The sequence below is a fragment of the Ascidiella aspersa genome, chromosome 8, assembly GCF_963924565.1.
Source record: "Ascidiella aspersa chromosome 8, kaAscAspe10.2, whole genome shotgun sequence".
Classification (NCBI taxonomy): Eukaryota; Metazoa; Chordata; class Ascidiacea; order Phlebobranchia; family Ascidiidae; genus Ascidiella; species Ascidiella aspersa.
The window spans coordinates 11,630,307-11,657,594 of NC_139454.1; the positions used below are offsets into that span (position 1 = coordinate 11,630,307).

General features: G+C 37.1%; 3 protein-coding genes across 3 annotated transcripts in view; 2 read left to right on the plus strand and 1 right to left on the minus strand.

The window, feature by feature from the left end:
* The first annotated feature begins 838 nt into the window (after positions 1-838).
* Positions 839-6,102, plus strand: LOC146136122 (tryptophan 5-hydroxylase 1-like). Its single transcript, XM_083396163.1, has 10 exons — positions 839-971; positions 1,616-1,722; positions 1,859-1,926; positions 2,605-2,655; positions 3,033-3,150; positions 3,382-3,512; positions 4,011-4,170; positions 4,901-4,996; positions 5,194-5,327; positions 5,611-6,102. The coding sequence occupies exons 1-10, from the start codon at positions 839-841 to the stop codon at positions 5,726-5,728; spliced, it is 1,116 nt and encodes a 371-aa protein (XP_083252289.1). The 3' UTR covers positions 5,729-6,102.
* Positions 6,103-10,041: 3,939 nt separating this feature from the next.
* Positions 10,042-26,681, plus strand: LOC146136123 (uncharacterized). Its single transcript, XM_083396164.1, has 12 exons — positions 10,042-10,209; positions 10,763-10,826; positions 12,857-12,907; positions 13,141-13,259; positions 15,272-15,452; positions 16,944-17,090; positions 18,280-18,423; positions 19,271-19,378; positions 20,497-20,606; positions 24,864-25,014; positions 26,146-26,255; positions 26,574-26,681. Exons 1-12 carry the CDS (start codon positions 10,042-10,044, stop codon positions 26,679-26,681), a joined length of 1,461 nt encoding a protein of 486 aa, XP_083252290.1.
* The window catches only part of LOC146136124 (uncharacterized), a 32,362-nt gene continuing 31,362 nt past the window's right edge, over positions 26,289-27,288 (minus strand). Inside the window, exon 13 of the mRNA XM_083396165.1 lies at positions 26,289-27,247. Within this exon, the coding sequence (XP_083252291.1) occupies positions 26,908-27,247 (340 nt within the window). The 3' untranslated portion in view covers positions 26,289-26,907. The remainder of the gene's footprint in view (positions 27,248-27,288) is intronic.

Consider the following 27,288-nt stretch of genomic DNA (forward strand, 5'->3'; position numbering starts at 1 on the left):
GCCTTGAACTTGACCATATAAGTTTTCAGTTTTAATATACTCAATAATTGAATTTCAAACCAACACGCTTCACCACATGTTCGCATTGGGTATTGGCAATAATAGATTATTTAATCTAAAGCTTAGAAAGCGAATTTCAAGCCACAAAATGGAATGGCATTTTCATACGGAATCTTGGTACAACGATATTATATTTATTTATCGATTTATATTTCCTGTAGAGCTGTTGTACCGGCGTCGCGTCTATTCGATTCAAGCTTCAATCAAAACAACATTCTATTACCGCCATTCTACAATTATTTGAGGTGACTGTGACGTCATATAGAAAATAGAAGCACGGCGTGTTTGGCATCGATTTGTTTTGTAATACTCGTGACACTAGACATTTTATAGGGCAAGAGAGCAATTCACGCGAAGTTGCACTTTAAAGCGAAATTATGATTTTTAAAAGCAAAGCAAAAAGTAAAGCTATAATATTTAAAACACTTCCTTCGGAACAAAATAAGTTTTTGGCTTTTAACACACCTTGAAATAACAGATGAATATAGCTCACACAAAACGTTAAATAACGTAAAATTTAATTTGAAAAAATTGAAAAGGAAACATGCCTGAAACGTCACAATTGGTGAAATTCGTTAACGCAGTGTATTGCGTCATAGAAACGATACATAATCTGGCAAACATACGGTTTTGACATTTAAGCTTTAAAGTATAAGCTGTAATATTACTATACCTCAAGCCTATGTGCTAAACATTGACAACGGTTTAGGTATATTTACGTTAAACATAACACAACATTTTTTTATTATAGAAAAGGGGTCTTTTAACAAAAGTTAAAATGATAGGGAAAAGTAACGAAACTGTTGCTGAAATCGATTTTGATTGTTCTGGACAAAATCTGCTTAATGACGTCACAAAAGAAGTTCTCTCTCATCCAGATGTGGCAGAAATAGACGTTTCAGAATTTAAAGGTAAGTTGATAAGTATAACTTGTATTTTTCTGGACGTTGTTTTAATGTATAATTAATAAAAAAATTGACAAATTAAATGAAGCGACAAGAGGAAACACACCAAACCTGACGTTCTTAACGGGGGTTAATTTTCCGGTAGGATATCATTTTAAAATTTCACGATAATTTTGGCAGTTGAATGACAAATCGGGGGATTTTAACATTTGTGTAAGGAAATATATTTTTGAATTGTTTATGGCTAGTATTTTTATTAGTGGTTAAAAACTAGTTTTATTTTCTGTTTAAGATTGTATTAGGGCAAACATCACCCTCAACATGTTTCTTCGCTTGACCTATTCCTTATATAAGACTGCGCTCCAAGCATGGGTGGATCGATTGTGAAATTTCAGTTTAACCAATCAAACTTTTTTTAAATCGATACAGGGTGACCGCAAAATACTTTTTCCTTGCTTTTCAAAGGTATAACAATTAACGTTAGAAATACCGACTTAATCGTACGTGATTATTTAGGTTTATTTAAAACACGCGAAAACATCGAATCAGGAGTAACCTAAAAAAGTTAAATAATTTATATTTTCGCCACATAAAATATGTGTCCTAGACGCCTATTCGAAGCTCCGATTAAAAAAACTGTTTAAATGCAGCCCCAAGTCCGGGAGTGTTCTGCTCTTTCCCACGCACCCTCGGTGATTTGGATGACTGTGGAAAAAACGTTCTGATGTACGGGACAGAATTGGACGCCGATCATCCCGTAAGCTACGCGTACTATCTAACATTGTTTTTAATAGCAAATGCTTTGTACGCTAATGGCTGTTTAAACTATATATCAAAAGCATACTCAAGTCATTTTTTTAAACATACTCAAGTAATTTTTTTTTACTTTTTAGGGTTTTAAAGATACTGAATATCGCAAACGAAGAGATATTTTCACAAACATCGCTTTGAATTACAATCAGTAAGTGACGACCTAGTTGTGGTCATCTTATAGCAATTGCGCAGATTACGTCGTGTTTTAAATACAAATAAACAGAATAATACTGTGCGCTTTTGATGTAACAGTGGAAAATGAGTTTACGTAAACTCGTAGGTAACTCGAACTGAATAATCTGGATCGTTTATTCCAAGTTTGTAATTCTAAGTCTAAAGGGACATTAACACAGATGTTATAAAATTTATTATGCGTGTATACTGTCGGACTGTTTAATTGGTGCAAATGTTGTTACAGAGAACTTAAGTAACTATGAATGTTGTTTCAAAAAGTTTTTTAGTGTCGCAAAACGGAAATTCGGGAGTTGAAAAGTGGCTATTGTTTTAATTCTATTATAGACAAGACTATTTGACGGAAACTACTTTTTTTTTTTTAAATGGCACATTGGTAACATCATACACACGATTAGTTCGCTAAAGCAATAAACACTAGCTGTACGTTTGCTTAGTTTACTGTTAAATGGCAGATTAATTTAATATCTTGTTCGTTATGTTACTGGCCTTAATTTCGTGGTATTATAGATAATTCCGCCTTAGATATTCTTGATTTATATAGGTAATATTGTGTGTTCCCTATTGAACATACATTTATAATTGATTTTGCAATTAAATAGTTAATGTTCATTTAATTTTAACTTGTTTTTAGTGGTGATGCTATCCCCAGGATCGATTATACGAAAGAAGAAATTGAAACATGGTAGGTTTAGCCTAAATTTAAAACAATTGTTATAAATAAGTTTGAGTCGTGCTTACATTATCCTAGAGGCGTGCAATATACAGCCCGTGGGCCAGAGTTTGGCCTGCGGCACCTATTTTTGTTGCTGACACAACCTTGTCAAGTAATCAAGCCAATTGTGTTTATACAGTATGTTTTTGTTTCCAACAGAATCATCGTGTTTTTGACTTTGTATAAGGTTGCGTTGTCAATAAGTTTATCCACTTTGACCGCCTTTTGAACTGTTGCAACTTGCAAGCCCCTGTCTTGTACGAACAGATTTTCTTGGCATGGACCGTATTTAGCACGTTGTGTGTTTATTATTTTGTTTTCTGTTACTAGCGTTTTGTTTTGTCCAGGGGAAAGGCATACAAAGAGCTGATGTCGCTTTATCCAACCCACGCGTGTCAAAGTTACATAAAAAACCTTCCTCTGTTAAGCGAAAACTGCGGATATAGTGAACATCAAATTCCGCAGGTTGGTACTGTTACTCAATAAACTATTGTGACGTCAAACCAAAACTGTTGTAACGTATGCTATCGGCAGTGAGCCATTTAGCCTTGCTGGTGCCTTTTAGTTGCAACGAATGAATATGGTAGATTAAGTTTTTTCAAAAAAAAACAATTGTTATCAAATATTCGTTTAAAAATGAATAACTCGTGTTTTGGAACGAAGCTTGAACTGACTTTGTGTTTTACTTTAATACAGCTTGAAGATGTTTCGAAATTCCTTCAATGGAAGACTGGTTTCCGCTTGAGGCCGGTAGCGGGTTTCCTCAGCCCACGTGACTTTCTAGCCGGGCTGGCTTTCAGGGTCTTCAACTGCACACAATATATAAGGTAAAGTATGGCGTGGATTGGCGTGCATAAGAACAAACTAATTGGCAGTTTTTAACACGTTTTTAGTAAGAACGAAAGGTAAAAATGTCTAGATGTTTACATTTATGCAAATCTTTTCCATGAGAGTATTGCCAGTACCTTATTTCGAATAAACAAAATGGATTTTTGATTTTTGAGTTTTGTTTTTAAACTTAATCACTTAATATGCAATCAAAATAGTTTGCTTTTTAACATACATTACAATCAGGTAATAATAGTAGACCATGCGTTTAAAAAAGTATCTGCGGCTGCAAAGTTAATGATGCTTTACGACCTAATGCGTATAGTGCTAAAAATATTTTCAGCCCTAAGATAATAATCTTTGGGACAAATTCGGATCGAAAGGCTGCCGAAATATGGTAGTGCAAAACGACACCCAAAACGTATACCTGTGTCGCTATCCACAAGCGACCCTTACATTTTTCCTGCCAACCAATGCATTCGTTTTGTTTTCGCCAGACATTCGAGCGATCCGTTTTACACGCCTGAACCCGATGTTTGTCACGAGTTACTCGGCCATGTGCCGCTACTCGCAGACCCCGAGTTCGCCGATTTCAACCAAGACATCGGCCTTGCTTCACTCGGAGCTAGCGACGAAGAAATTTCCAAACTCGCGGCGGTGAGTAGAACAATTTAAAACTTTAGCAGAAGTGTTACTACAAAAATACTCGAAAATATGTCATCAACGTCGGTATTAGATGAAAATGTGATCAGTTTGAGGTAGATGCGAACTACTAAACTAATCCCATAAATTAGACTAGATCAATGCTTTTGATTGTTTTTAAATTCTACGCCACTTACAACTGCTCTAAAATAACTTGAAATAAAAGCGACACTGCGCTTGTGAAGTGAAACAATAAACAAAAGTAACTAATATAAATCGACCTTTATTGAGGATGTTTCATTTGATTTGCTAAATTTTATTTGAATGTTTTAGGTTGGGTTTGACTAAAAATCTTTTCATTCTCCCCTAAAACTGACTTATTGGCCCAATTTAATTTGCTGCCCGAGTTTAAACAAATCGTATGTTTTCGATTATTCTAAACACAGTTTACAAAATGCACGTTTTGACTGCGCATTTGTCAAGATTTGGGTAAACAAATGCGGATAGACAGCGAATGGGTTAAATATGAAATACCAGCGGTAATACTAAGAATACCTTTTGTAACTGGACTAAATCTAACTATCCTTAATCATTTTGAGAACTTTACTGGAGATTTTGGATCTCTACCACTTTTAAGTACCGAAAGTTTGGATAAAATTTTGACGAAATGCGTATAGCTTTTGTTTAGCGTAAGGTATTTTTTTAACCTTGTTCTGTATTTAAAACTGATTTTGTGATTTTCTAGTGCTACCTTTACACCGTTGAGTTTGGGATATGCAAGGAGGAAGGAAAACCCAAAGCTTTCGGAGCTGGATTACTTTCATCTATTGCCGAACTCAAGGTATACTCCTAATATTGTTGAACGCTTTTCGCCATTAGTATTTATTAACACTTTTTCAGTCGTAAAATGATTCCCGGGGTGTAATTGGTTTCGGCATTAAACTGCACTCACACTAGCAGAGGCATTTGTCAGATTGAGACAAACTGTGTTTTGACTAGTTTTACCCCGTGTTAAACCTGGTTCCGTCGCTTGTCCAGCACGCCCTATCGTCAGCTTCCAAGCACCGTGAGTTCGATCCCGAGCAAGCTAGCAAGCAGGAGTTTTACGTTACAACCTACCAGCCGGTGTATTTCGTGTCTCCCACCATTCAAGACGCAACACGGAAGCTGAGGTTAGTAAGAGGGTATAATGATGGGCGCGGTAAGGTCAAGGCCCTGGTTTGATGCACTGTCGTGTGATCAAGCGGATTACAAGCAAATGTACATGATGGATTAAAGCGTGTTTTAAAACATTTGATTGTTTCACTTTTTGTATTTTTTTTATCATTGAAACGACATTCAGAAAAAGTCGAAATGTTGGCATAAATTTTTCAATAAATATTATTTTTTAATATTTTTTGTTGGCGTCAAAAGTTAGAGTTTGTAAATATATATATGTATAAAATGTTTTTAAAGGGATTTTGTAAAGACGTTACCCAGGACTTTCAGCGTTAGATTCGACGCTCCTTCCAGCACGCTATCTGTAAGCCACAACCGTGGCTTGAAAATGACATCGTGCGCAAATGTGAAATGAGCTTCGGGTCCGCTAAGTGGCAAAGTGCTGCGAGTTCTTTTAATTTGGTCTTAGTATGCAGAAACTTTATTTTGCAATATATACAGAAATCGATGAAATGCATGCCTGTTTAGCCGCATTACGTTGGAGAAATGTTGTTTCGCCAAAATATTGCTTTATATATATAAAGTTGTTAACCGATGTGATGGTATGTTTTAGCATGAACGTGTTCAATGGTAATCAGCTTGTTGTAATGTATATGCGACGTACATTTTTTCGAAATAAACCATAATTTATCTTAAGTTAATTCACTAGCTCAGTTTAAGGTGGAAATTTAAAGTTACTTGACACCAAACGATTGAACATAAATGTAAATAGTAAATGCGTATCGCTTATGACGCTTATGTCGCTTATGTTTTATTTAATTACGTTTCGCTTATGTTTCAAACTGCATGTATCTTTACAGCGTTTGTTGTTTATATCCTTGATCATTTGTTAGACAGTACTGCAATACTTGTTTTTCAATTTATTGAGTAATAAACAAGGTTAACGGCACAGAGGTGTTTGTTTGCCAGTATTAACAATATTATATTCCAGGGGTTGGCATTTTCATTTAGCGGGGCGCATGGGAAACATAAAATGTTGTGGAGGGCCGGTTCAAAAATAGGATCTCACATACGCACAATATGACGTCATACCGTGACGCTATAAAACAATTTAGCTTAAGAAACCTGTTATTAAATTGGGAGTTATGCATAGATATGCAAGTGACAATTTTTATATTTAAAGAGGGACGTGACGCATTAAGCACAGATAAAATATATGTATATTGCGCGATATATTGTCATTGGTCAAGTTGTTGGGGTCGTTGTTAAGTACAACAGTGTCTCTTGTATTGCATTTTGCTTCAAGAAGCGAACATGCAAGCAGGTATTAGATGGGCTGCTCATGCCCGCAGTCATATAGGGTCGAGTAGTCTCATTATCGTCACCTATATGGCGACTATGCAGCGCCCGACGCCTGATCTGAATCGATTCTGCTGTCGTATATTGGCGATCTTATTATTTCAGTTCAAATGTCCGGACAATAGTCTAGAAGCCATCGGATAAACTTATCGTCCAAAAGTGTCAAACCGATTGTCCAACTTGGTGGACCATATATGGATCACCATAAGACTGTGGTCTGCAGTCTCTTCCTTCAAACCACAATCGCAGGTAGCAGAAGGAGCCAGGCCCAATTTGCACGTGAAAGAACAAAACGCCCAACACCTGCTGTTCTCAGCATATCAAGGCGAGTCCCGCCCGCCTATAGGAAGGATAAAACCCAAAGGTTATTGAAAACGATGGGCAATAGTCGTGAAGAGGGGTAATCTTGTTAACCCACTCCTAGTTCAATTTGATTTAGCTACACTCGAAATTTTACTCTCCTGCAGTAATGTGAGTGCAGCGGGTACAAAGGCGGAATCGATGGTAGCCTTAGCTTGAGGTTAGCAGGCCGTGTGATCTTGTGGTAAAGAAGATGTTGCTCCATGTGAGTGCGGCGACCTAAACGCAATGTGGCTCCTCTGCGGCGAAGCTCAGCGGGCTGGATGCCTGCCAGGATAGGAAGATCATCGACTGGCGTGGGGCGTAGGTAGCCAGTGACAACGTGCATTGCCTGATTAAGACCCTTGTCAAAGAGATGGTTGTGAGCGCTCCTGCCCAACACAGGAGCACAGTATTCGGCTGAGGCGTAGACAAGAGCTAGGGAAGATACGCGGATGATAACCGCGCCTGCTCCCCTACCCTGTGTCAGCCAGCCTTCTAACAAGTGCAACGCGAATGTCCTGTCCAGATGCACGCCGATGCGGCTCGATCTGGAAATCCAAAGTTCTTCCATTAGTTCAATGAAACATTCACACATATGTGTGTTAATAACTGAGATCTAGCCCTCCGAAGCTGCTTTTTGACCAACAATTACGGCTTACGTATAATTAGTACACCGAAAGCCATCGCAGACTCACCGAATCTGTTGATCTATGATGCAAGCAGAGCAGACTAGAAAAACAACTAGCCTGCAACGAGGTTCCAACTCACGACCTCCGGTCAATCCGGGACCGTCGCTCTACCAACTGAGCTATGCAGGCTCAGAAGGGAACGAGTCGAGAAACAACCATACGCCAATGCTTTCCCAATCTGTTAGTACAAGCAACCTCATTGGAGGGGATCAACAGTACCATATAATTTATACGATGAAACATTCACACATATGTGTGTTAATAACTGAGATCTAGCCCTTCGAAGCTGCTTTTTGACCAACGATGACGGCTTACGTATAATTAGTACACCGAAAGCCATCGCAGACTCACCGAATCTGTTGATCTATGATGCAAGCAGAGCAGACTAGAAAAACAACTAGCCTGCAGTGAGGTTCGAACTCATGACCTCCGGTCAAGCCGGGACCGTCGCTTTACCCACTGAGCTATATGCAGGCTCAGAAGGGAACGAGTTGAGAAACAACCATACGCCAATGCATTCGATAGAAGTTCTTCCATTAGTATTGACGGACAGCTAACGTTTACCTTCTTTGAAATTTGTCTCTATTTCTGGAGGTAGTCGGGCAGGACCGACATACCCTGGCTAAGAATCCTCTTAACGCCCTGTCACTTTCCGTCAGCATGCAAAATCGCCAGGTCACAGCGTATGTAGATTTCTTGGAGACTGTGGCTGGCAGATCACTCATATAAATATTTAATAGGATAGATAGAGGGAGCCAGGACTAAATGCCGAGGCACGCCGTTCCTAAGGCGTCGTAACCTGTTTTGATGGGAGCAGTTGCTGTAGTATTTTAAACAAAACTGCGACTATGGACAAGTTTCTTAATCATGCTGACCACCTGTTTGTCCGGTAGCATCAGGGGCGGATTAAGGCGGGGGCTGAGGGGGCTGCAGCCCCAGGCCCACCAAAAAAATAGGCCCACCGCAACAATTAATAACACCCAAAAATTTATATGCTAGACCAGGGGTCGGCAAACTTTTTATTGTCGCGGGCCAAAACCAAACTGAGAAAGGTCTCTGCGGGCGGCACAAAATGTTAACTACAATTGTGTTATTAACATGTTCGAACAACTGTGAAACAACTGTAATTTAGACGGGCCTCGGATCGTTTTTGCACTTAAAAACGTGTTTATTTAAATTTAAGGAGGCAGTAAAGTGTTGGCGCAAAGCGCGAAAAAAAGCGTTTGTTTTGTTTAAATTCGAGTTCACACGTCGTCATCCATACTACTAATGAAAAGTGAAATAAAACTACTTTGGGGAACGCGATAACATTTAAAGTTAATCTAGCTCAGTGTTTGTAAACGTTTTTAAGTGGGCACACCTGGCGAGCAAAGCGAGCGCGATTTTTTTTTTTTTGTATACCGGCATTTCTTTTGAATTTCTTGCAAGTTATTATTACATTGCCAAAAATGAAAAATAAAAAAAATCTTAACAAAGATATGTCCAATATTTTTGAATACGTTTTCCGTTTTTCCGCGAAGCACTTTGACAGCTGTCCACGGCGCAACGGTAAAGAAGTGCTGATGTACAGTTGAAAAGACAGCATCAAAACGTAAGCAAACCGCCGGACGTGGATAGATGATTCGCGCGAAGCGCGAAAAATTTTTGCACTTTTGTTGTTAAAATAGTCAAAAAGTCTGTGAAATGGTGTCTAATTTGTCAAAGAGGCGGCGGGCCGTAGGTTGCCGACCCCTGTGCTAGACATTTCACCACGGACGCCAGATTGTTACAATACCTGAACATCGTGAAGTGGGAACATTTTGGTATCGATTATTTACTTCTGGAGGCTGCATTACCAGCTACAAATTCAAACGGCTTTGTACTAACTGCGTCCTTTTTTTAGGTGTGAACAACCCAATCGCATATAAATTCGTAATGGCGACAAATTTGCTTCAGGATCTAATAATTGTGTTCAAACATTAAAGTCCCAATATCACAAATTCGAAGAAAGAGGTTCAATTTTATTGATGAAAATAAGTTCATGTGTGCGTTTTCTAACGTATCTGTTGCATTAAGGATGCATCTTTGTCTGATGATAATTAATTTTTCAGACGAACGCTTATTTTCAGTCTTTAAACGAGTAAGGAACCAAATGCGTTCGTCTATGGACCAAAATAGGTTACATTCCTTAGCTCTACTCTAGATTTAGAAAAAAAATAGACAGCGATGAAGTTATCAACAGCTTTGCTTTATCTAAAGCTAGAAAACTTTTCATTTGAATCTGTTTAACTAGTGAATAAAAAATGTTACTTCATGTTAATTCTGGTTGAAACAATAAACATAATAAAAATAGACGAATATGCCTCTGACTGCCATTCAGCCCCAGGTCCATGAAAACCTTAATCCGGCCCTGGGTAGCATACGGATGCCGGCCTGTGTCGTATGCAGCCGTGAGTTCGAGGAACACGGCGCCGTTCTTATTTTTTGCTTCTCGCTCGACGAAAGGCAGCTTGCTCCTGCGAAAGTTGTTGGTCTATTACTGGCTTGTCTCTCTATTATTGGCTCGTCGATCAGACGTTCTTGTGCCATTTTGTTAAGGCACTGATCTTTACTCAATTGAACAGTTTTTGTAGGAGCAGTCGACGATTTACGGTGTCGCTGCGTATGCTGCCGACAGATCCACTAGTGCAGGGGTGACGATCGAACCTATTTGCTGTCGCGGGCCACTTTGTCAGCTACCGCTGAGTAAGCGGGCCGCACAACTTTTTACTCATATTATAAAACCTGGTAAAATCATAAATAATTTCATCAAACGAAACTAATCGAAAGCCATGCGAACCATATAGCTAAAATTATTTAACGCAATATTGAAATATAAAATAATAAAAAATACCAAATAAACATTTAATGAAATATTTTTCTCAATGAAAAATTTGGAAACATTTTGCTTTACTAAGCGCTTGATATTAGGACGAACTGTCAACTGTCAACTGTATACTAAGATTTTCGTCTGTTAGCCTTGACCTGTAACGACTTTTTGTGATGTTTATTATAAATTTTAAGTATTCTGTCACATTTAGGTCACTGTAACAAACGTAACAGAACATAAGGAAAGGCAGGGAAAGATTGGTTTCAATGAGAAGAGTAAGATAAAATGTTTACATGAGCTGAATTTCTGTTAAGCTTAAACGAAGTTTTAAAAGTATATTCGTGTTAGCAAAACTTGGTATTTCGAAAAGGTGTTGAGTTAACTGTTTAATTTGATTTTTAATTTATACAAAAAACACGCCTGCCACACAAGGGTGGTCCGTTTGGTGCGTCGCCGGTTTGCATGCCACGTGACAGTAAGATGTATAGGATAGCCCTAAAAAGAGCTCATATTTTTTATATTGGTATCGTTTTGACGGTTAAGTGGTTTGCATAATTAGTATGCATCATTGGTTTTGTGTATAGTTTGACTGAAAGGGGTCGCGACGTGAACGCATAAATCGGGCGAAACAAGAAAAAAAGACAATCACTAAACTAGGTTTAAAAATACGAATCGAAATCTTTTATAGATTGGAAAACGTCCGTTGATGCCAAATTTTTTTTTATAAAGACGGCAGACATTCGATAGAAGTGCAAAAACGCATTTATAAATATTACGCTAAGTTTAACAGTTTCATTTAAACGAGTGTTACAGAACAAAAGGAAAAGAAAAACAGGCGAAAACAATTCCGATTTTAGTATTTAGAAACGGGCGAAACATGGAGTTTGACAGGGTCATGACCGGATTCCACCCGTTGGCTGTATTGAATTGCTTTTCCCGCCGGCACGCATTTTGCCCAGGCTAGTTTCCTATAAAGCCATCACTTTCGTTTTACAAACCACTCTAAACTGTAATAAAACCTTGCAAATTTTCTAACAATAAGCTAAGTTTGGAAACCAACGCAGCTGTAGACAACAGCTTATAGCTTATTGCTTCCACTCAAGTTTTTCTAACATTTTCCTACAAATTTTGCAAACCCTAGCGGCCTAAATGACGGTGTTTATCTACGTTAAACACTTCATTTTACGAACGGAAAACTAAGTTAGTTGACGGATAGTATTGTTATTTACTTGCGATTTTAAAAGAAAAAAAATTAAAAACCGGTTTCAAATTAAAAAAGTAATTATAAAACACAAACAACCGTTGTATCAACATATCAGAAAAAAACGTCAAAATTTCGCGTTTATTTTGTAATATTACGACACGCCGCTTCATTGTGTGCTCAGTGTGTCGTCACTTAAGCAAACGCTAGGCTAAACATTAATGGTGAGATGTAGCGCCAGCCCTCAACGTTTATGTGCTTTTATGTTCAGTCTCTAACTGCGAAACAACCTATGTTGTGTTGTTGTCCATCTGACGAAATGAAGATTTTGCGACTAATATGCGTTGTTTTATGTTTTGCAATTGGAATAACATCAGGTAAGTGATGTTTATTAAGACTCGGAGACGTTTAACTTTTTTGTGTATTCTAGCTGAAAACTTACCATAGTCGTCTGATCAAGTAATTATCAAAAATGGTGTATTATCCTACATACAGAGCCTATTAAGAATATTCTGTTGTTGTTTTTAACTGCGTGGTAATTGTGAGAATCAGAAGTGTGTTAAAATGACATACACGCACATACACACACAGTACAAACACACACACGCACACACTCAATTTTTTTGTCACGTAGGCTATTAACACGCACTATTGTAAACGAACGAGAGAAATCTTACTTTGTGTTTGTGTTACACCTAAACGTTTTAATACCATAAAAAGATGAATAAATAAATGTATATTATAGCTGTCTCTCCCAATCCAATGACTCTCAAATTGTCCGTAAAAATTTGTATAGGGGTAAAGGTTTTTTTTATGTTTGTAAGAAGCGCTTTTGAATGTAACATTTTAAGCTTGAACATTTCTTTGTTTTGTTTGAATCAAATTTTGCATTTTCAGTTCGACACCAAAATTGTATTAAACATTTTGCAGTACTTTATTGACAAAAGCAGGCTACTTTTAAACTGTTGGTAAGATTTTTTAACTGTTGGTTAGACGCTTGATCAATTTACCAAGTGTACGGCGTTTTTAATACCTACAATTTTAGAATGGCTATACATATATTTTGTGAATACATCATCTTAAATTTGTTTGCATATGTTTAAGGAGACGACAGTATAAAAGAAAGACATGAAAAGGAAGCACATTTCTTACAAGGTAAGTACAGTACAATTGTGCAAATATATTTATAAAATTCATCTTAATCCAATATTTTGCTAACCCAATGCTATCTTTAAAGGTTTAAAAAAGTCAAATACATTTAGTTTTAATTTGGTATTGTTTTGACATACCAGTACAATTCTGTTAAAACAGCACGTTATTGGAAAACTAATAAACTTCTTTCAATATAAATGATCTAAAACTGCTTGTGCCACGATGTTATTACGCAGGCCGTGTTATGCGCAGCGCTGATGGCTGTAATGACCAAAGTAACACCACCTACAAAATGAATGCAACCTCACTACCGACTATGGTATTGTGCAGCTGTGGAAATGTCGGAGATATGGTGGTAAGTTAAACATGGATTCAGAGTGGGTTTTTCAACTTCTTCTATGTTTCACTAAAGTATTTTACTTTTTTAATATTTTAGCAATCAGAGAGCAATAACTTTTAGGGCTTGGCAACATTTTTTAAGTATAGTTCACTAAGGGTGCAGTTTTTTTGCAAATACACAATGCCTTAGGCTTAAGGCAAATACACCCTGTCTTTAGTTTAAAAACAATGCCTTTCAGATTATAGTCTCGAGCGAACTATAGTATACAGATATGCAACTTAAGAGTTAAAAAAATGCGTTATTTTGTTTAAATTTGCTTTTGATTTGAAGGAGAACGTATTTTCTCCAACAGTAATAAAAAGCAGAAAACCCAAACAATCGCGCGTAAAAGTGTTGCGTTTACGCAGTTAAAGTTGACAAAAAATAAAGTTTATGGGACATGCCCTAGTGCTCCCTTATCCCTTCGTCCACGGCCTGTAGTTAAACCACGCTGAATTAAAGAACAGCGACTTACTTTTGATCTAACCCAGGCCTGTACAACATACGGCCCGCGCGCGGCGCACCGTTATAATGCCGGGTGCGAACACGTAATATTTTTTTCGTTTTTTCTATTTTAATTAACTGACTTGTTTGTATATTGCGCGATCAGACACAATTCCTGTAATGAATGGCGAAAACAAAGAAGCGCACAGTTTAGTGTATCGTATTCTAGTTAAAGTGACTGTAAAGGTTTATAGTAATTCAGTAAAAGACCAATTCAGGAATGGGCAAACTTTTCAGCTCACAAGTCGCATTTCAAATTGGGCAGTTTAACAAAAAGTCGCATCGAGTGGTTTGACGTATGAAGACTTTTGGCGACGCCAGAATTGAAAAATTAGTCTATTTTTCCCACACTAAACTATATTTTTGATAAACCTTGGTGAATACTGTATTTTTATGTTCTGTGGGTTTTCAATATGTTTTTGTAAAATCATTTTAGCCCAAAAGGACTATGTATAAATTGTTTAGCCAATTTGAACCAAAGTAGGTCCTACGACTATTTTATCTTCATATTTGTGCACAAGTTAGCCCAAAATAAACTTCAGCAATGGCCCTTGTACCAATTTGAGTTGTGCAGGTGTAAACCCATTGCGATGTGCGTTTATTATACAAGACAGTCTAAACAACTATGTGCTTCGGTCTTGAACACGCATAATGATGGCGTCCTAAACACAATTATCGTTCACTGAAGCAAATAGCATTACCAGTATTGTTAAATAGGCGGGTGCTTTTTATCTTTCTACTTCAATTTTTTTGATATATTTTGTCATTTTTTCCTATTTATTTTTTCCATCGCCAAATATTACGCGTCCGATCTCTCAGACAATCTCTTGCGCCACCTATAGGTTGGAAACCACTGCTTTAGATCATTACATTTGATTTGTAAATATAGTAAATATATTTTCTCGTTGCCTTGTTAAAGTAGTGTACAACACAGATGTTTAGCATAGTAGAGTTTAAGTTTTCTGTAGTTGTTGCATTTGCTTATTGCTGGTCAGCATATGTACGATCAAATAGGTGGGCCATAAGTGGGCCATAAAAACCTTTGCGGTGGGCCACAGACCAAGTTAAAAAAAGCTAGATTTAGTTTCATTTGTGTCACTATATTTAATTTTTACAGGAATAATGGCTGGGGGAGAGTAATTAAAAAAGGATGTAAATTTATTGTTTTTATTGCCGTATCTCACTAATGCATGGTTGAATAAATAATTTGTTTTAAAATATGTTATGCTGTGTTGTGTTTTAAAGTTAAACCTATTTTACAGTTTTTTCTTTCATAAAAATGTATTGTGTATTTTTTTAAACGTAAACGGGCCACGAAAGAAAAAAGGTTGAGAACTACAGGATTAGCACCTTAAAAACTCATCGCGCAGCGTCAATTTACAAAGCTGAGGTTTAGAATGTTGTTTGTTGGCCTTTATGATGCTGTATATCAAGGTTTCCTAACTGTGTTTTCTATTGTAATTAAACTGGCTCGTGTTTTTTAGACTTGGTCTGACGCAAACTGCAACGTCCTCACTTCACTCAGTTTAAGTGATGACGTCACGAAGAATGGCTACGCCATCGCACCACCGACCTTGGAGCAAGCCAGCGTTGTGTATTACTGCAGCAGCGGTGATTGCGTTCAAAAAGTGATCGTTGTATTAACAACAACAGATGATGTCACTGGTAGGCTATATATACCACAATAGATACCTAAAACAGGGGTTCTTAAACCCGGGGCCGCGACCTATGGGTGGTGTGAGTGGTTAGGAAGGGGCGCAAAGGACTCACTATAAAAAACTTTTTTTAATGTACGAAATACTAAGTTTTGCTAACACGAATATACTTTTAAAACTTCGTTTAAGCTTAACAGAAATTCATCTCATGTAAACATTTTATCTTACTCTTCTCATTGAAACCAATATTTCTCTGCCTTTCCTTATGTTCAGTTACGTTTGTTACAGTGACCTAAATGTGACAGAATACTTAAAATGTATAATGTCAGGGTGGATTGTACTAAAAACTCACCTTTTATAAAAATTAACCAACGATTCCCTAGCAATTCTTGAATTTTCTCACGATCCCCTAAAAAATATACACAAATAAACACAAAAAACACGTTGTTTTTAATGGTGTAAATAGGCTTGTTGGTACCGTATTTAGTATTGTAACGCCAACGAAATCATTTTTGACTAAAAAAATCACGAACAGTTTCAAAACCGTGACCATACAGTACAACCCACTATAAAAACGTTATTCACATTAGTTAGCACAACGCAACACTAAGACGTCACAATGCACAAATCAACTCAAATCATGCAATTGCATAAATGAACAACTTATCGTAGCTTGTGATGACGAGCGCAAACAAGTTGGAATTACGTTAGCGTACTTCAACTTTGCGCGTATAGTCTATCCTGAGTTTGGCTTTCCTTTTTTGTCCAACAATTAGGTCTATGTACGGCATAGTTATTAGTATTGTGTTTGTTAAACTTGTTTTGGAAAAGTTGGCTGAGAATTTTATTGCCCAAAAAAAAATTGTCTCGTGGACCCCAGTTTGAGAACCGATGCCTTAAACACTACGTTATTGTGACATAAACAACTTTAATAATAAGAAAACAAGTAATATGCATAATTTCATTGCCAAACTAACGTTTCCCTAAAGAACGCCACAGATATGAAATAAATTTTGCGTAATATTTAGATTGGTCCTTTATTTTACTGTCTGTACGGTAAATATATTAATCTAAAAACACTACAGGTATTGGCCCGAATTAAAAAAAATTGTGTCAAGGGGGGTGCGGCCCGCTTTTTAACCTATGAAATCCTAAAAGCGTTTGCGCGATGAACTAAACCAGGGGCTACCAACCTGTTTTCAAAAAGGCCCAGATAAGGTTTGACCATAGCGGTCCGAATAACTGTTGGGATTTACAATCCAGGGCCGGATATAATTTTTTGTCGACCCTTTTAACTTGAGTATCGTTAAATAAAGGAAATGTTTAGTTTTTATTTGTATCCGACAATATTTCTACGGTACCTCTCTTAAAATTTTAGTTTGGCCGGCGTTTCGGACATTTGGACGAAAATACGCATGTTGCAAACCCCAGGTCCACGTCATAAAAGGCACGCCTTGTCATTGTCTATACATTGCAATATTAAGCGATATGTAAATTTCAGCTACAGGGATGTCAAGTGGTGTGCGAGGTTTCTTGATATTCCTCATCATAACCCTTGTGCTGGTTGGAACGTTAGTGGTGGTTACGCGATTTAAACGACAAGTGTATCTCGGATTCCGCGACTCCTGTGTACCAACTAGCGGCAATGGTAAGTTACAACCTTGTCCGCTAAACAACACTTTTATCGTGTGTTCACAAAAATAAATATGGGTATAATTTTTTGATTTTACTTTTATAACTAAATTTTTTTATTCTGATTGTTTTGCCTTACAAAAACAAATTCTTGCAAAAGTCCAGCACACCTGAATAACCCAACTTTGCCAACCAAGTTTAAAAGACAGTAATTTGGTAGTTTAGTAAAAACCTTTACAGCATTGAAATAACGTTATAAACATCGATTTTGGTACTCCTTTGCAAAATAAACAATCGAATAATAACTAAACGATGAAACTTAAAGCAAAAACGATAAAAATAAAAATAATTGCAATGACTATAGTTGCCGGCACGCACTTCCATATTAACATAACATTTATAAATAATACATTAAAAGCGTGTTGACGTGTATTTAAAACATTAATTCAAGTAGACTGGTTAATATTTCAGTTTCTGTGTTGGTCCCGTTTCCATTTTTAACACACAAAGCCTAAAGAAATGCATTTCAGTCCTGCAAAATGATTGATTTGATTTGCAGCGCCGCTCTTGCAGCTTTAAATTAAATCACGCATTCATTAGAAAGTTATGTTTTTGCGACAACAAAGAGAAAAGAGAAAATACAGCTGGTTAACGACAGGAAATTGTTTCGGAGTAAATCAGATGGGAGATTCCACGATTGTTGCACCCAAAATGTTTTCGCGATACCCAGCTTTACACTATCGCACGTGTGCCTATGAATTCTTGTCACGACCCGTCAATTTAGATCCGTTGCGACATCACTTCCCTCGTAAAAGATAAGGCATCCTTGATCAAGTATCTCGAACCTAATCTGCTTCAAAACCAGTTTTTCTGTCATTTTGTGACGTATAGACGCCGCAATGTGACGTAACAGATAGAATCCAGATAAAACATTGCGACTTTGAGCAATGAGAAGCCATTTGAAAGTTCTCAAATGGTTGTCGAAAATTAATGCTAATGAACTCTCCGAAAAAGTGTGATGTTTTACCAGCTTATCTCATGGTAGATGAACACTGAGTGCATGAGATGGATTAAAATCGCTCTTTCAAAATATTTTTCAAAAATCACTCTTGCGAAATATTTTCCAAAGCTTTTCAATGAAACGTTTCGCAACTGTTTTCGTAGAAAAGCATTGGTTAAAAGGTAAAATTGCTTATTTTTTTTAGACGGGATTGATTTTGATGCCTACGTTTCAATTGGAAAGAACGAAAGCGACCGAAAGTTTTTGGAACGCAACGTTCTCGATGTTCTAAAGCAGGAGCAAAAGTATAAGTTTATTGTCGACGACGAAAATCTGCTTCCTAAATTGGGTGGGTTGCATTTTGCAAGTTCAAAAATATAGTTATAAGGTTTAAAATTGTTTTAGATGCAAATAATACATCTTATAAAACTACTGAATAACGTTTTAAGTTTTAGCAAACAACACTGTTTTATTCCAACCTACACTGTTTTATTTGAACGAAAATTTGCAATATACGTGGAAAATATAAGTGAAATTTGGTGGAGAAAGTTGTATTAAATCTTGGTGGAAAAAGTCATTGGTTTAGTTTGGAACAAAAAACCTTTTCTCTTTCTTATTTCTCCGAACTTGAAAAACGATAAATCGCGCAGATATATATGATTTACGGCAGCATTAATTTAAAGTGACAAGTTAAAAGTTTTTAGCATGTTGGTGGAATTAACGTGCAGAATCTAATCTCGCCAATCTGATGTCACGTTTAAAACATTTTACGTTCATATCTTTACGAAAAAAGTCCATCGCTTTTATGGATAGCGTGAGAATGCTGGGTTTTCGCTAAAACATGACTCTTTAGATCTTAGATTTTTCTACAGTGAACAAAATAGCAGGTTTGTTGCGTGAAAGTTGGAAGTATTGACATCTCCAGCATATTTATTTGCTGTTATCACTCTGGTGATTTGTTACTAAACCAAGTATTGTCAAATGCATTTTTTGAAAATATTACATTTCCGTTAAAAAAATAATAGTTATTTTACGATGCTGTCGATTTGGGTCACACATAAGACAGCAATCAAACTTAAAAAAGACGAAATAAAAAATTTCAAACACGATTACATCTTAATAACACTTTTCTCATTTTTTTGCAAATTATTTTTGCACTAATTAAACTTTGGTAAATAAATAACCCGTTCCCGCAGATTACTCTGATAGAGTCCAGGACAAGCTGCACAGAAGCCATCTGCTCATCATCATGTTCACCGCCACCTATATGACCAACGACTGGTGCATGTACTGTTTTACAGAAGGTAACATTTTCAGCCAATACCGGTTTTATAAGGACTCTAGCCGTAAAACCAAAACTAGAACAACATCAAAGTCGGAATAAAACACAGCTCAGAGTAGCCCAAATTAGAAGTAATACCTTATAGTCGTAATAACGTCTAAATCGGATTAAGGCCTAAACCTGTCGGAACAAGACCTATAAATGGCCATAATAAAATCTATGCAATATTTTACTTAGCTCCAAATCCGGTCCCTAACTTCATTACTAACTGCCCGTGTAATTTCAACCCTAAACCAAATTCTAACCCTACCCATCGCCCGCCTCTAACCCCAAACAGGAGCAAACAATCCGGTGGACTAGGGACCAAAACGGCCGATGCCAGGCCGGTGTCTCCCAATCGTCCTGTGTTTAAGTTCCAGGAAATTTTCTTCATATAGGTCACCACAAATATAAGGTTGTTTTCATCCGCTAGATGGACGTGGAGCTTGGTATATTTAAACAACGTTTCTATTTCATGCTATAACGAAGGAGCATCTCGCGTTAAATTGTTTTACATAGAGTATTTTAGATTTCTACTTAAAACAACTTTATCTAATATAGTAACTGGATAACTAATGTCGTTAGTTATTTAATATTTAACACAAAACATATAGAAGAATTGTGCAACTGATTCAATAGTAAATGGTTAACTAAACCACAAACTTCACCCCTAAGTACATCACTAACTCCCCTAATAATGCTCACCCTAACTGATTTTCTAACCCCACCACTAACCCCAAGTAGGGCTAAAAATCCAGTCGCAAAAAGTGGTCCCTTAACGGCGTCGTTCAAACTAGGGCGCCGAAACGTCTGCACCAGAGCAGCCGATCCCAGACCGATGGCCTCTGGTCGTCTCATACCCTCTCCCTACAGTTTCAGGCGGTATTTTGGCCATTTATGCCTTATTTCGATGAATTTAGGACTTCGGCGGGTTTTTGTCGTATTCGAACGATTACGGTCTTATTCCGACGTGAATATTACTGCGTATTTGGCTTTATCATGTCGGTCTTAATACTATGGTATTATAGATTATCCCGCTTTAGTTATTGTTGCTTTGGATTTGTTGTTCTATTTTAAAAATGTTTTACATTAATTATTCAGGCCTTCGCAAGTTACTTGAGCTCAACAAACCGATGCTGTTTCTCGTCTGTGACCTCACAATTCAAAGAGAACTGAACTCTGTGTCATCACTCATCGGCCACGTGCCCAAGGTATAACGTTGACTTTGTTCGAAACATGCTGTGGTGCCACGACTGGGCGTCAAATACGCTCTAAAACGCCCATTGAATATAGCGACGCAAATAATAAGCGCGTCGACTGATTTCTGAGAGAGGTTGTATGCCAATCAATCATCTAAGAAAGTGCGATTCTTCTGACTTTTTGGTGCTGGGCACAAGCTAGCAAAGCATCGGAATACCAGACGGGCTAAAACGAAACATTGGCACACAAAATTTTTCGGCCAACTTTTGAACTTGCTAAATCCTCAGACACATAAATAAAAGGCTTCCCACCCACCAGCGATGTTCCTCTACAAAACAACAAGAAATATCTAGGTCAGAGTTCGTGTGTTTATATAGCTAAATGTATGTATGTTTGTGGAAGTTGAACACCCAGTCCTAGAGAACAACATGCATCCACCGCGCGTGTAGCAATTTCCTTTGCCGACACTGCTTCCGAAAATATAGGGAACGTTATGTTGCCGGTGTTCTATCTGTAAAAAGGCGGCATAATGCACCCGTTTAAGGTGTTTTAAGCATTTAATTATCTGACATGTTTAAAATTTACTTTAAAACTACAAAACACCCGTGACCTTGTATGTGAAACTTATGATAGACAAATAAATATATGTGACCTGGGTGTAAGGACCTAATCCATTGATGACGAGGGAAGAAAAAATCTTTCGATTTGCATTACAGTAACTTTGCACAATGCATGCAGTAGTTTATTAAATAGCAGCATAGAGTGGATCAACTTGTGGAGACTTATTGCCACGCCAAAGTATGCTAAGTAGTATGTTGTGGGGCTGCATAGTGAGTTTGTAAAAACATGGTCATAAACAGGGCTCGTATTTTTTATGTTTTTGTCCGTTGTAAGGAAATCTATTTAAAATCTCTGACATGTTACGCAAACCCTAGAACATTTCTGGTAAATTATGTTCCTGATGCGTCATTTTTTTTTTTAATTAAACATGTTCCCAAGTTGAACAAAATAAAGGCAACCTTTTTCGCGTTTTGCGCAATTAGACTGAACTGCAGCTGCATATTTGCGCACGAGTTCTCCCGAGATTATTATATGCACGACACAATGGTTATGTTAACTTCAGTATGCGGCACGCGAACTTTTTTGCTTGTTGCGGCCCTTGCATCATTTTGAGTTGTGCAAGCCTGCATGGACAGGCACATGAGCAACGAGAATGCATTTGTTGTATTTAATCCTTTTCCGTACCGAAATCTGGCCATCAAGATGCAAAGTAAATAAACCTAATTATCGAGCAATCCTCTTATGGAGTAAACCATTGAGCAAAAATAATTGCTTTCGGCAAAGGCGGTGATAGGCAATGCGCTTTCGCAGAAAACTTTCAAATTGTTCTGAGAAATTTGCACCAGACGACAGTTTCCGAGAAATCGGTGCACTTGACGAAAGCCGTAGTCACGATTCCGGCGTCTGTTGATTTGCGGCGGTCGTCGCCTTGTTTACGCCCTCAAAAGTGACCCGGGCTCGGGCCTACTTCGAAAAGGTCCCGATTGTCTGTTTATTGAAAAAAGGTGCCGACCGATGGCAAGCAGGCCACTTTTAAAGGTGGCCAGTTTGCATGTCCGCTAAAAAAACGACCGGTTCAACTTTTTGGCCTGCTTCCCACCCGCACCTGCGAGTAATTAAACGCAAAAAAACACCAATATAGAATCTTTGTGCTGTGTCACTGACTTTGGGCTGCGTGGAACATTGCTTATACCGCATTCGTACAGAGTGCACGTATACAAAAACGCAGTGCGGGTGATTTGTGCGCTTTCACGACCAGACTTGGAGAACTAGATAATTTTAGTAACTTATAATTCGACGAATTAAAGGGATATGCTGCTGAAATATAAACTGCCAGCATGTGTCCTAATAAAAGTGTACCAATCTTTGCCACTCACATCCTTAACGATTTTGTTGAAATTCATAGTGAATTGTGTAAAAGTAACTACAGATTACTTTTATTTTTTGGAAATTCATTAACTCTATTTCTAACAGTAATTCTAATATAAATTCTAAATACTGAAAAAAAAGTTTAATTGTAATGTAATTTATGAACTATAATTTCTAGTACAGGTTTGGTGCGGAGTATTTATAATCGACCAATAAGAGTATACCCATGATCGAACAATACTTTTGGTAAAACCATAAAAGATTGTCATACTATTTTCTTTTATGTGGTGATATCCGTATTTGTCCTATTCAAAACATGCGACATTTTTGTCAAATTGTATGCAATATCTAGTGTTCGTAAAGTTTATAACCTTTCTATGCAATCCATTTTTTTTTGGCAGCAGGTTAAAATAGTAAATTTATCTTTTAGCGCGAAAATTTTAAACAAAACGATATAAAAGCCAAACAAATAAAATCTCTTTCTATGGAAAAACATAAAATTGTGAAAAATTGTGAAAACAGCTACACCGAAATCTACAAAAACTTGCTGATAATAGTTGAACTGCGTTATATCTTCTCTAAAGAAAATATATGTAAAAGGAAGTTTTGCGTTTGAAATGCTCTGAAGCAATAAAGGTTACAAACTTAAAGAATAATCTTTAACGTATGGGTATTTATTTAATTTGAGCAACAGAATATAAAATACTAAAAATACATAACACCAAAAGAAACCTCATGTTAACCAAACTTAATAAAAATTAATACTCAAGCAGTTTTAATTAGGTCTACCATGATTAGAGTAAATTTTTTTTATTCAAGTTGCAAAATTTGCTTTGTATTGTTGAACATCGAAAAGGTTAACGCTTTCGGATCTTTTAAATACTCTGGTTAAGACAAGCAAACCAAACGCAAACAAATAGCTTCATACATCAGACACAGGTGGTGTAAATACGTTCTTAAACACGATTGGCCCAAGGCGAATTTAAAAAGATGAGATTGAGATTATTTCCTTTGTGACGTTGCAAAGTAATCGCTGAATAATCAAACTATCGCAAAATAGCTGCCCAAACACGACATTGAACCGACCAAGCATAGACAATTGCTAAATAAAAATAAAATAGTAATTTAAATATAACACTAAATTAAACAAATAATATGCCATGCATAAACTTCACCAAAAAAACGGCCATCCGAAATGATAACATTTGAATTACTCTCTCGAATGATATTTTGAATTAGCCACTAGTTGTACACAAGAGCAACTTAGAAGGCACGTGCCAATCGTCACGTCACACTTACACCACAATTGCGTCATACAGCAATACTTACCGATCCTATCGGGTAAAAATTGCAAAACTTTCTGAAATATCAAGAATGGTGGCCACGCAAAATCGTAAATGTTTTAAATCAAAGTAATTGTTAAAAAGTCCTATTATGTTTAATTAGAGTTGCGACCTCGTAAGTCTTGTTTATTCTTTACCGAGCAGTCAAATGGTGATTCTTGGAAAATGAAGGTAGGCAACCGCAAAGACTTGAACGGTGTAATTACGGCCGCTATTTAATTTAAAGTGTACACACTTTCTACACAGTGTCGCAGCATGGCCACGCGTATTTACTTCACCGGCCGAAATACATCTTGGCACGCCTCCCTTTCCGAGCAGCTACCCCCGCGAGACTGGCACGAGGTTAAAAAAATGCCCGTGACCTTCACTGGCGTCACGCGAATGACCTTAGCATGACGTCACCAGACAGAAGTCACTTGAAACGCTACTGAGAAGGGACACTTTAAGCCGGGGTGTGCCCAGATAATTTGGCGGCGAATCAAGCCTTAGTTTACCGCCAAACTGCGACGCGACACTCGAGGTACTTGACCTTGATGATGGTCGCTTTAGGTCATTCGGAGGTCGTGTTTTGTGATGCAACAATTCGATTTGGACTAAATATAAACGTTTGCTGAGGCCTCACGTTTTCAAAAAACGGGGACAACGACATCAACCTCTTGCCCAGTGCTTCTTGGGTATTGGCAAGCTCAAGCCTTTACACATGCGCAGTTCATGTTTTACGCATGATTTCTAACGTTGTATTTTTTTTAGTTTTTTTGTGTTCGCCTTTAATTTGAATCTTATTAAGATATAAACAACTTTTCATCTCTTTTGCAGCTGGAAGCGTTGTAAAAAATGCCCTGTTGTTTTTTTGTATCAATCCCAAATTGGCCAAATTAATGTAAAAAAGAAAGTCACAATTTAAATGACACGTTCAAAATAAAAATTAAAAAGTTTTAACTTTAACATGTTTGGTAAAGGTTTGATACTATTTAAAGTCATGTGGAAATTTCGCAGATATATCTTCCCCTGGTTCAAACTGACAAAGAGAAACAAAAAATACTACGTCAGATTAGAATGCACCTTCCCGCCCCCCATAAGAGAGGCCAAAAACGCACCATGAGGTCACCCATTTTAAGCGATGTTGAGGACATCGACCAACATTCCCGTAAGTTTCTAAGGTTTTTGCCTGTTTTTTTTCGCTTCGAATTCTGACACTATAAACTTATATACACTGATGGAGACATGCATGTTTTTATAGTAAAAGCGCATTTTGTTGCCATACGTTTTTTGTAAATCGATTTTCAACCTCGACGGACTTAATAGTATACTGCTGCGCTAGCCTAGTCTGGATAGGAACATAACTATGTTTTGGATATTACAAAACAATACACAAACCTTATAAGAACATAAATCCTGGAAAAAGCTTCGATAATAATCCATAAGGGCCGACTCTGAGCTGTAAAAGCATGCTATTAGAAATTATAAAGATAAAATGCTTAAATAATACTCTTAAAATACACTTATAAACTATATCACTATAAAGAAGTGTTTTTATTCAAAAAGTCAAAGAAAAAGTAAAAAGCAAAAAATGAAGGGTTAAAGGTAATAAGTTAGTATAAAATAAAGGATATATGCTAATTGTTTTTTTGGGCAAATGCCTACAACGCTGTATATGTATTAGGAAATTCATAGCACGATTGTTAAAATGGCATGTCTAACCATTTCGTGTTTCCTTAAATTATGACCCTTTTCGGAATGCATATTAACAGCAATTAATCCAGGTTCTTGTATCTTAAAGTGTTTTGTACTCTGAAATTATTCCGCTGGAGATTTTGTATTTATATAAATATCTGCACTTGAATCAAAATGTAAGCTTACACGTTGGCGGAAATATGCCGTGTACAAAATACACATTCGTTTAGTTTTTATACTGATATCTTCCAAAAGTTGCTAGTCTACAAAGTATTTATGATTTAAAATTTTGCCCCCACAAATGGAAAATTGCTACGGTTCAATACTTTATAGTATATTTGTTTGCGTACTTTGTAAAACCTTTCATCTAAAGTTATTTCAGTAACGCTTCCAATTGAAGGTATTTGCGGAAAATAGCATGTCGCAGACCAAATCACTGTTGTAACAGGTCAAGTTATTCAAATGACTTAACTTAAAAGTAGGTTTGGATAAAAATCTTAAATCAAGTTGAGCTTATTTAAAAACGGAGTGTGTTAAGTGCACTTAAGCCAAGTCGTTTAAGATATTGACTCTTTGCAATTCCCTTATTTGATGCCCTTTTCAGTACGAGCAGACGGTGAAAGCTACGGCGGAACAGAAACGAAATATACTTTTAAAAAAGACGACACCGACGACCACGTGATTCCAATGGACGAAATAGACCACCCAAATGAGGTGAGACGCTTTCAGTAAGATATCAGAATTTAGAATAAGCTTTATTTAAAAACTTATTTGCTTTTTGGCCAAAAAAATTGATAAGACTATGTGCACAACATCAACCATGCAAGTAGCTTTAGGTTGTTATTTTAAAAATAAAATGATAGGTAAATGTTTTGGTATATTGTTTGATGAAAGTTATGTTCGCTTATTGTACAGAAATATAGCGCCTTAAACAATCCTGATAAAATAATATAAACCTCGTGAACGATTTAAAATCGCCTATAGGTACAAAGTTGAAGCTGACGTGTTTTTATTATTTTCCCTTATTTTCAGGACGAATATGTTTTCGATGAAGGGGAGGACCCGCAATCGATACAAATTAAGGCATACAAAGCGAGGCCGGATTTTTACACTATAACAAGTGGCGTCGATGATGCGTAGCCGTCGCAAATCAAGCGTGGCAAACAATTGTTTCGACGCAATTAATGCGTGAAGGACTTTGATTGACCTTTGATTATTCATATGTTGCGTTCACTATAGTGTTGCTATTTTTGCAGTTGAAAAACGTGCGGTCAGCCATAAGGCACCTCTCCAGAGTTACCAAATATTAAGGGTTTTTTGTGCATAACATTGAACCTCATTTTGAACGCCTATCACCAAACATGTGTTATTCCAGCCTTTCGCCATTTTCCTGAAAATAATCGTGATCCAGCATGGCGTAGGTAATTCCCCCTGAGTCATCATTGTCTCCGCCCAAACTGCACTGTGACGTCAGATAGACATGGTTGCAGTTCGAATTTGCGTTATTGAAGCGATAAGATTCTTCATCGATTCCGGCGTAGATGCCTTCCTCGGGACTTTGTTGGTCCTCGTTTATTTCGTCAAGCGACTTTTCCGCGTCATTGTACTTGGTTTTATACCGTAGTCGATTTTTGATGATCGTCATGGATGACGTCAGACTTCCAAGGCTTAACTTCTTTTTGCGAGCCGGGTCTTTGGAAGTAATCCTCCGAAACACAAATTAAATTTAAACGCGTGAAAACCTTTC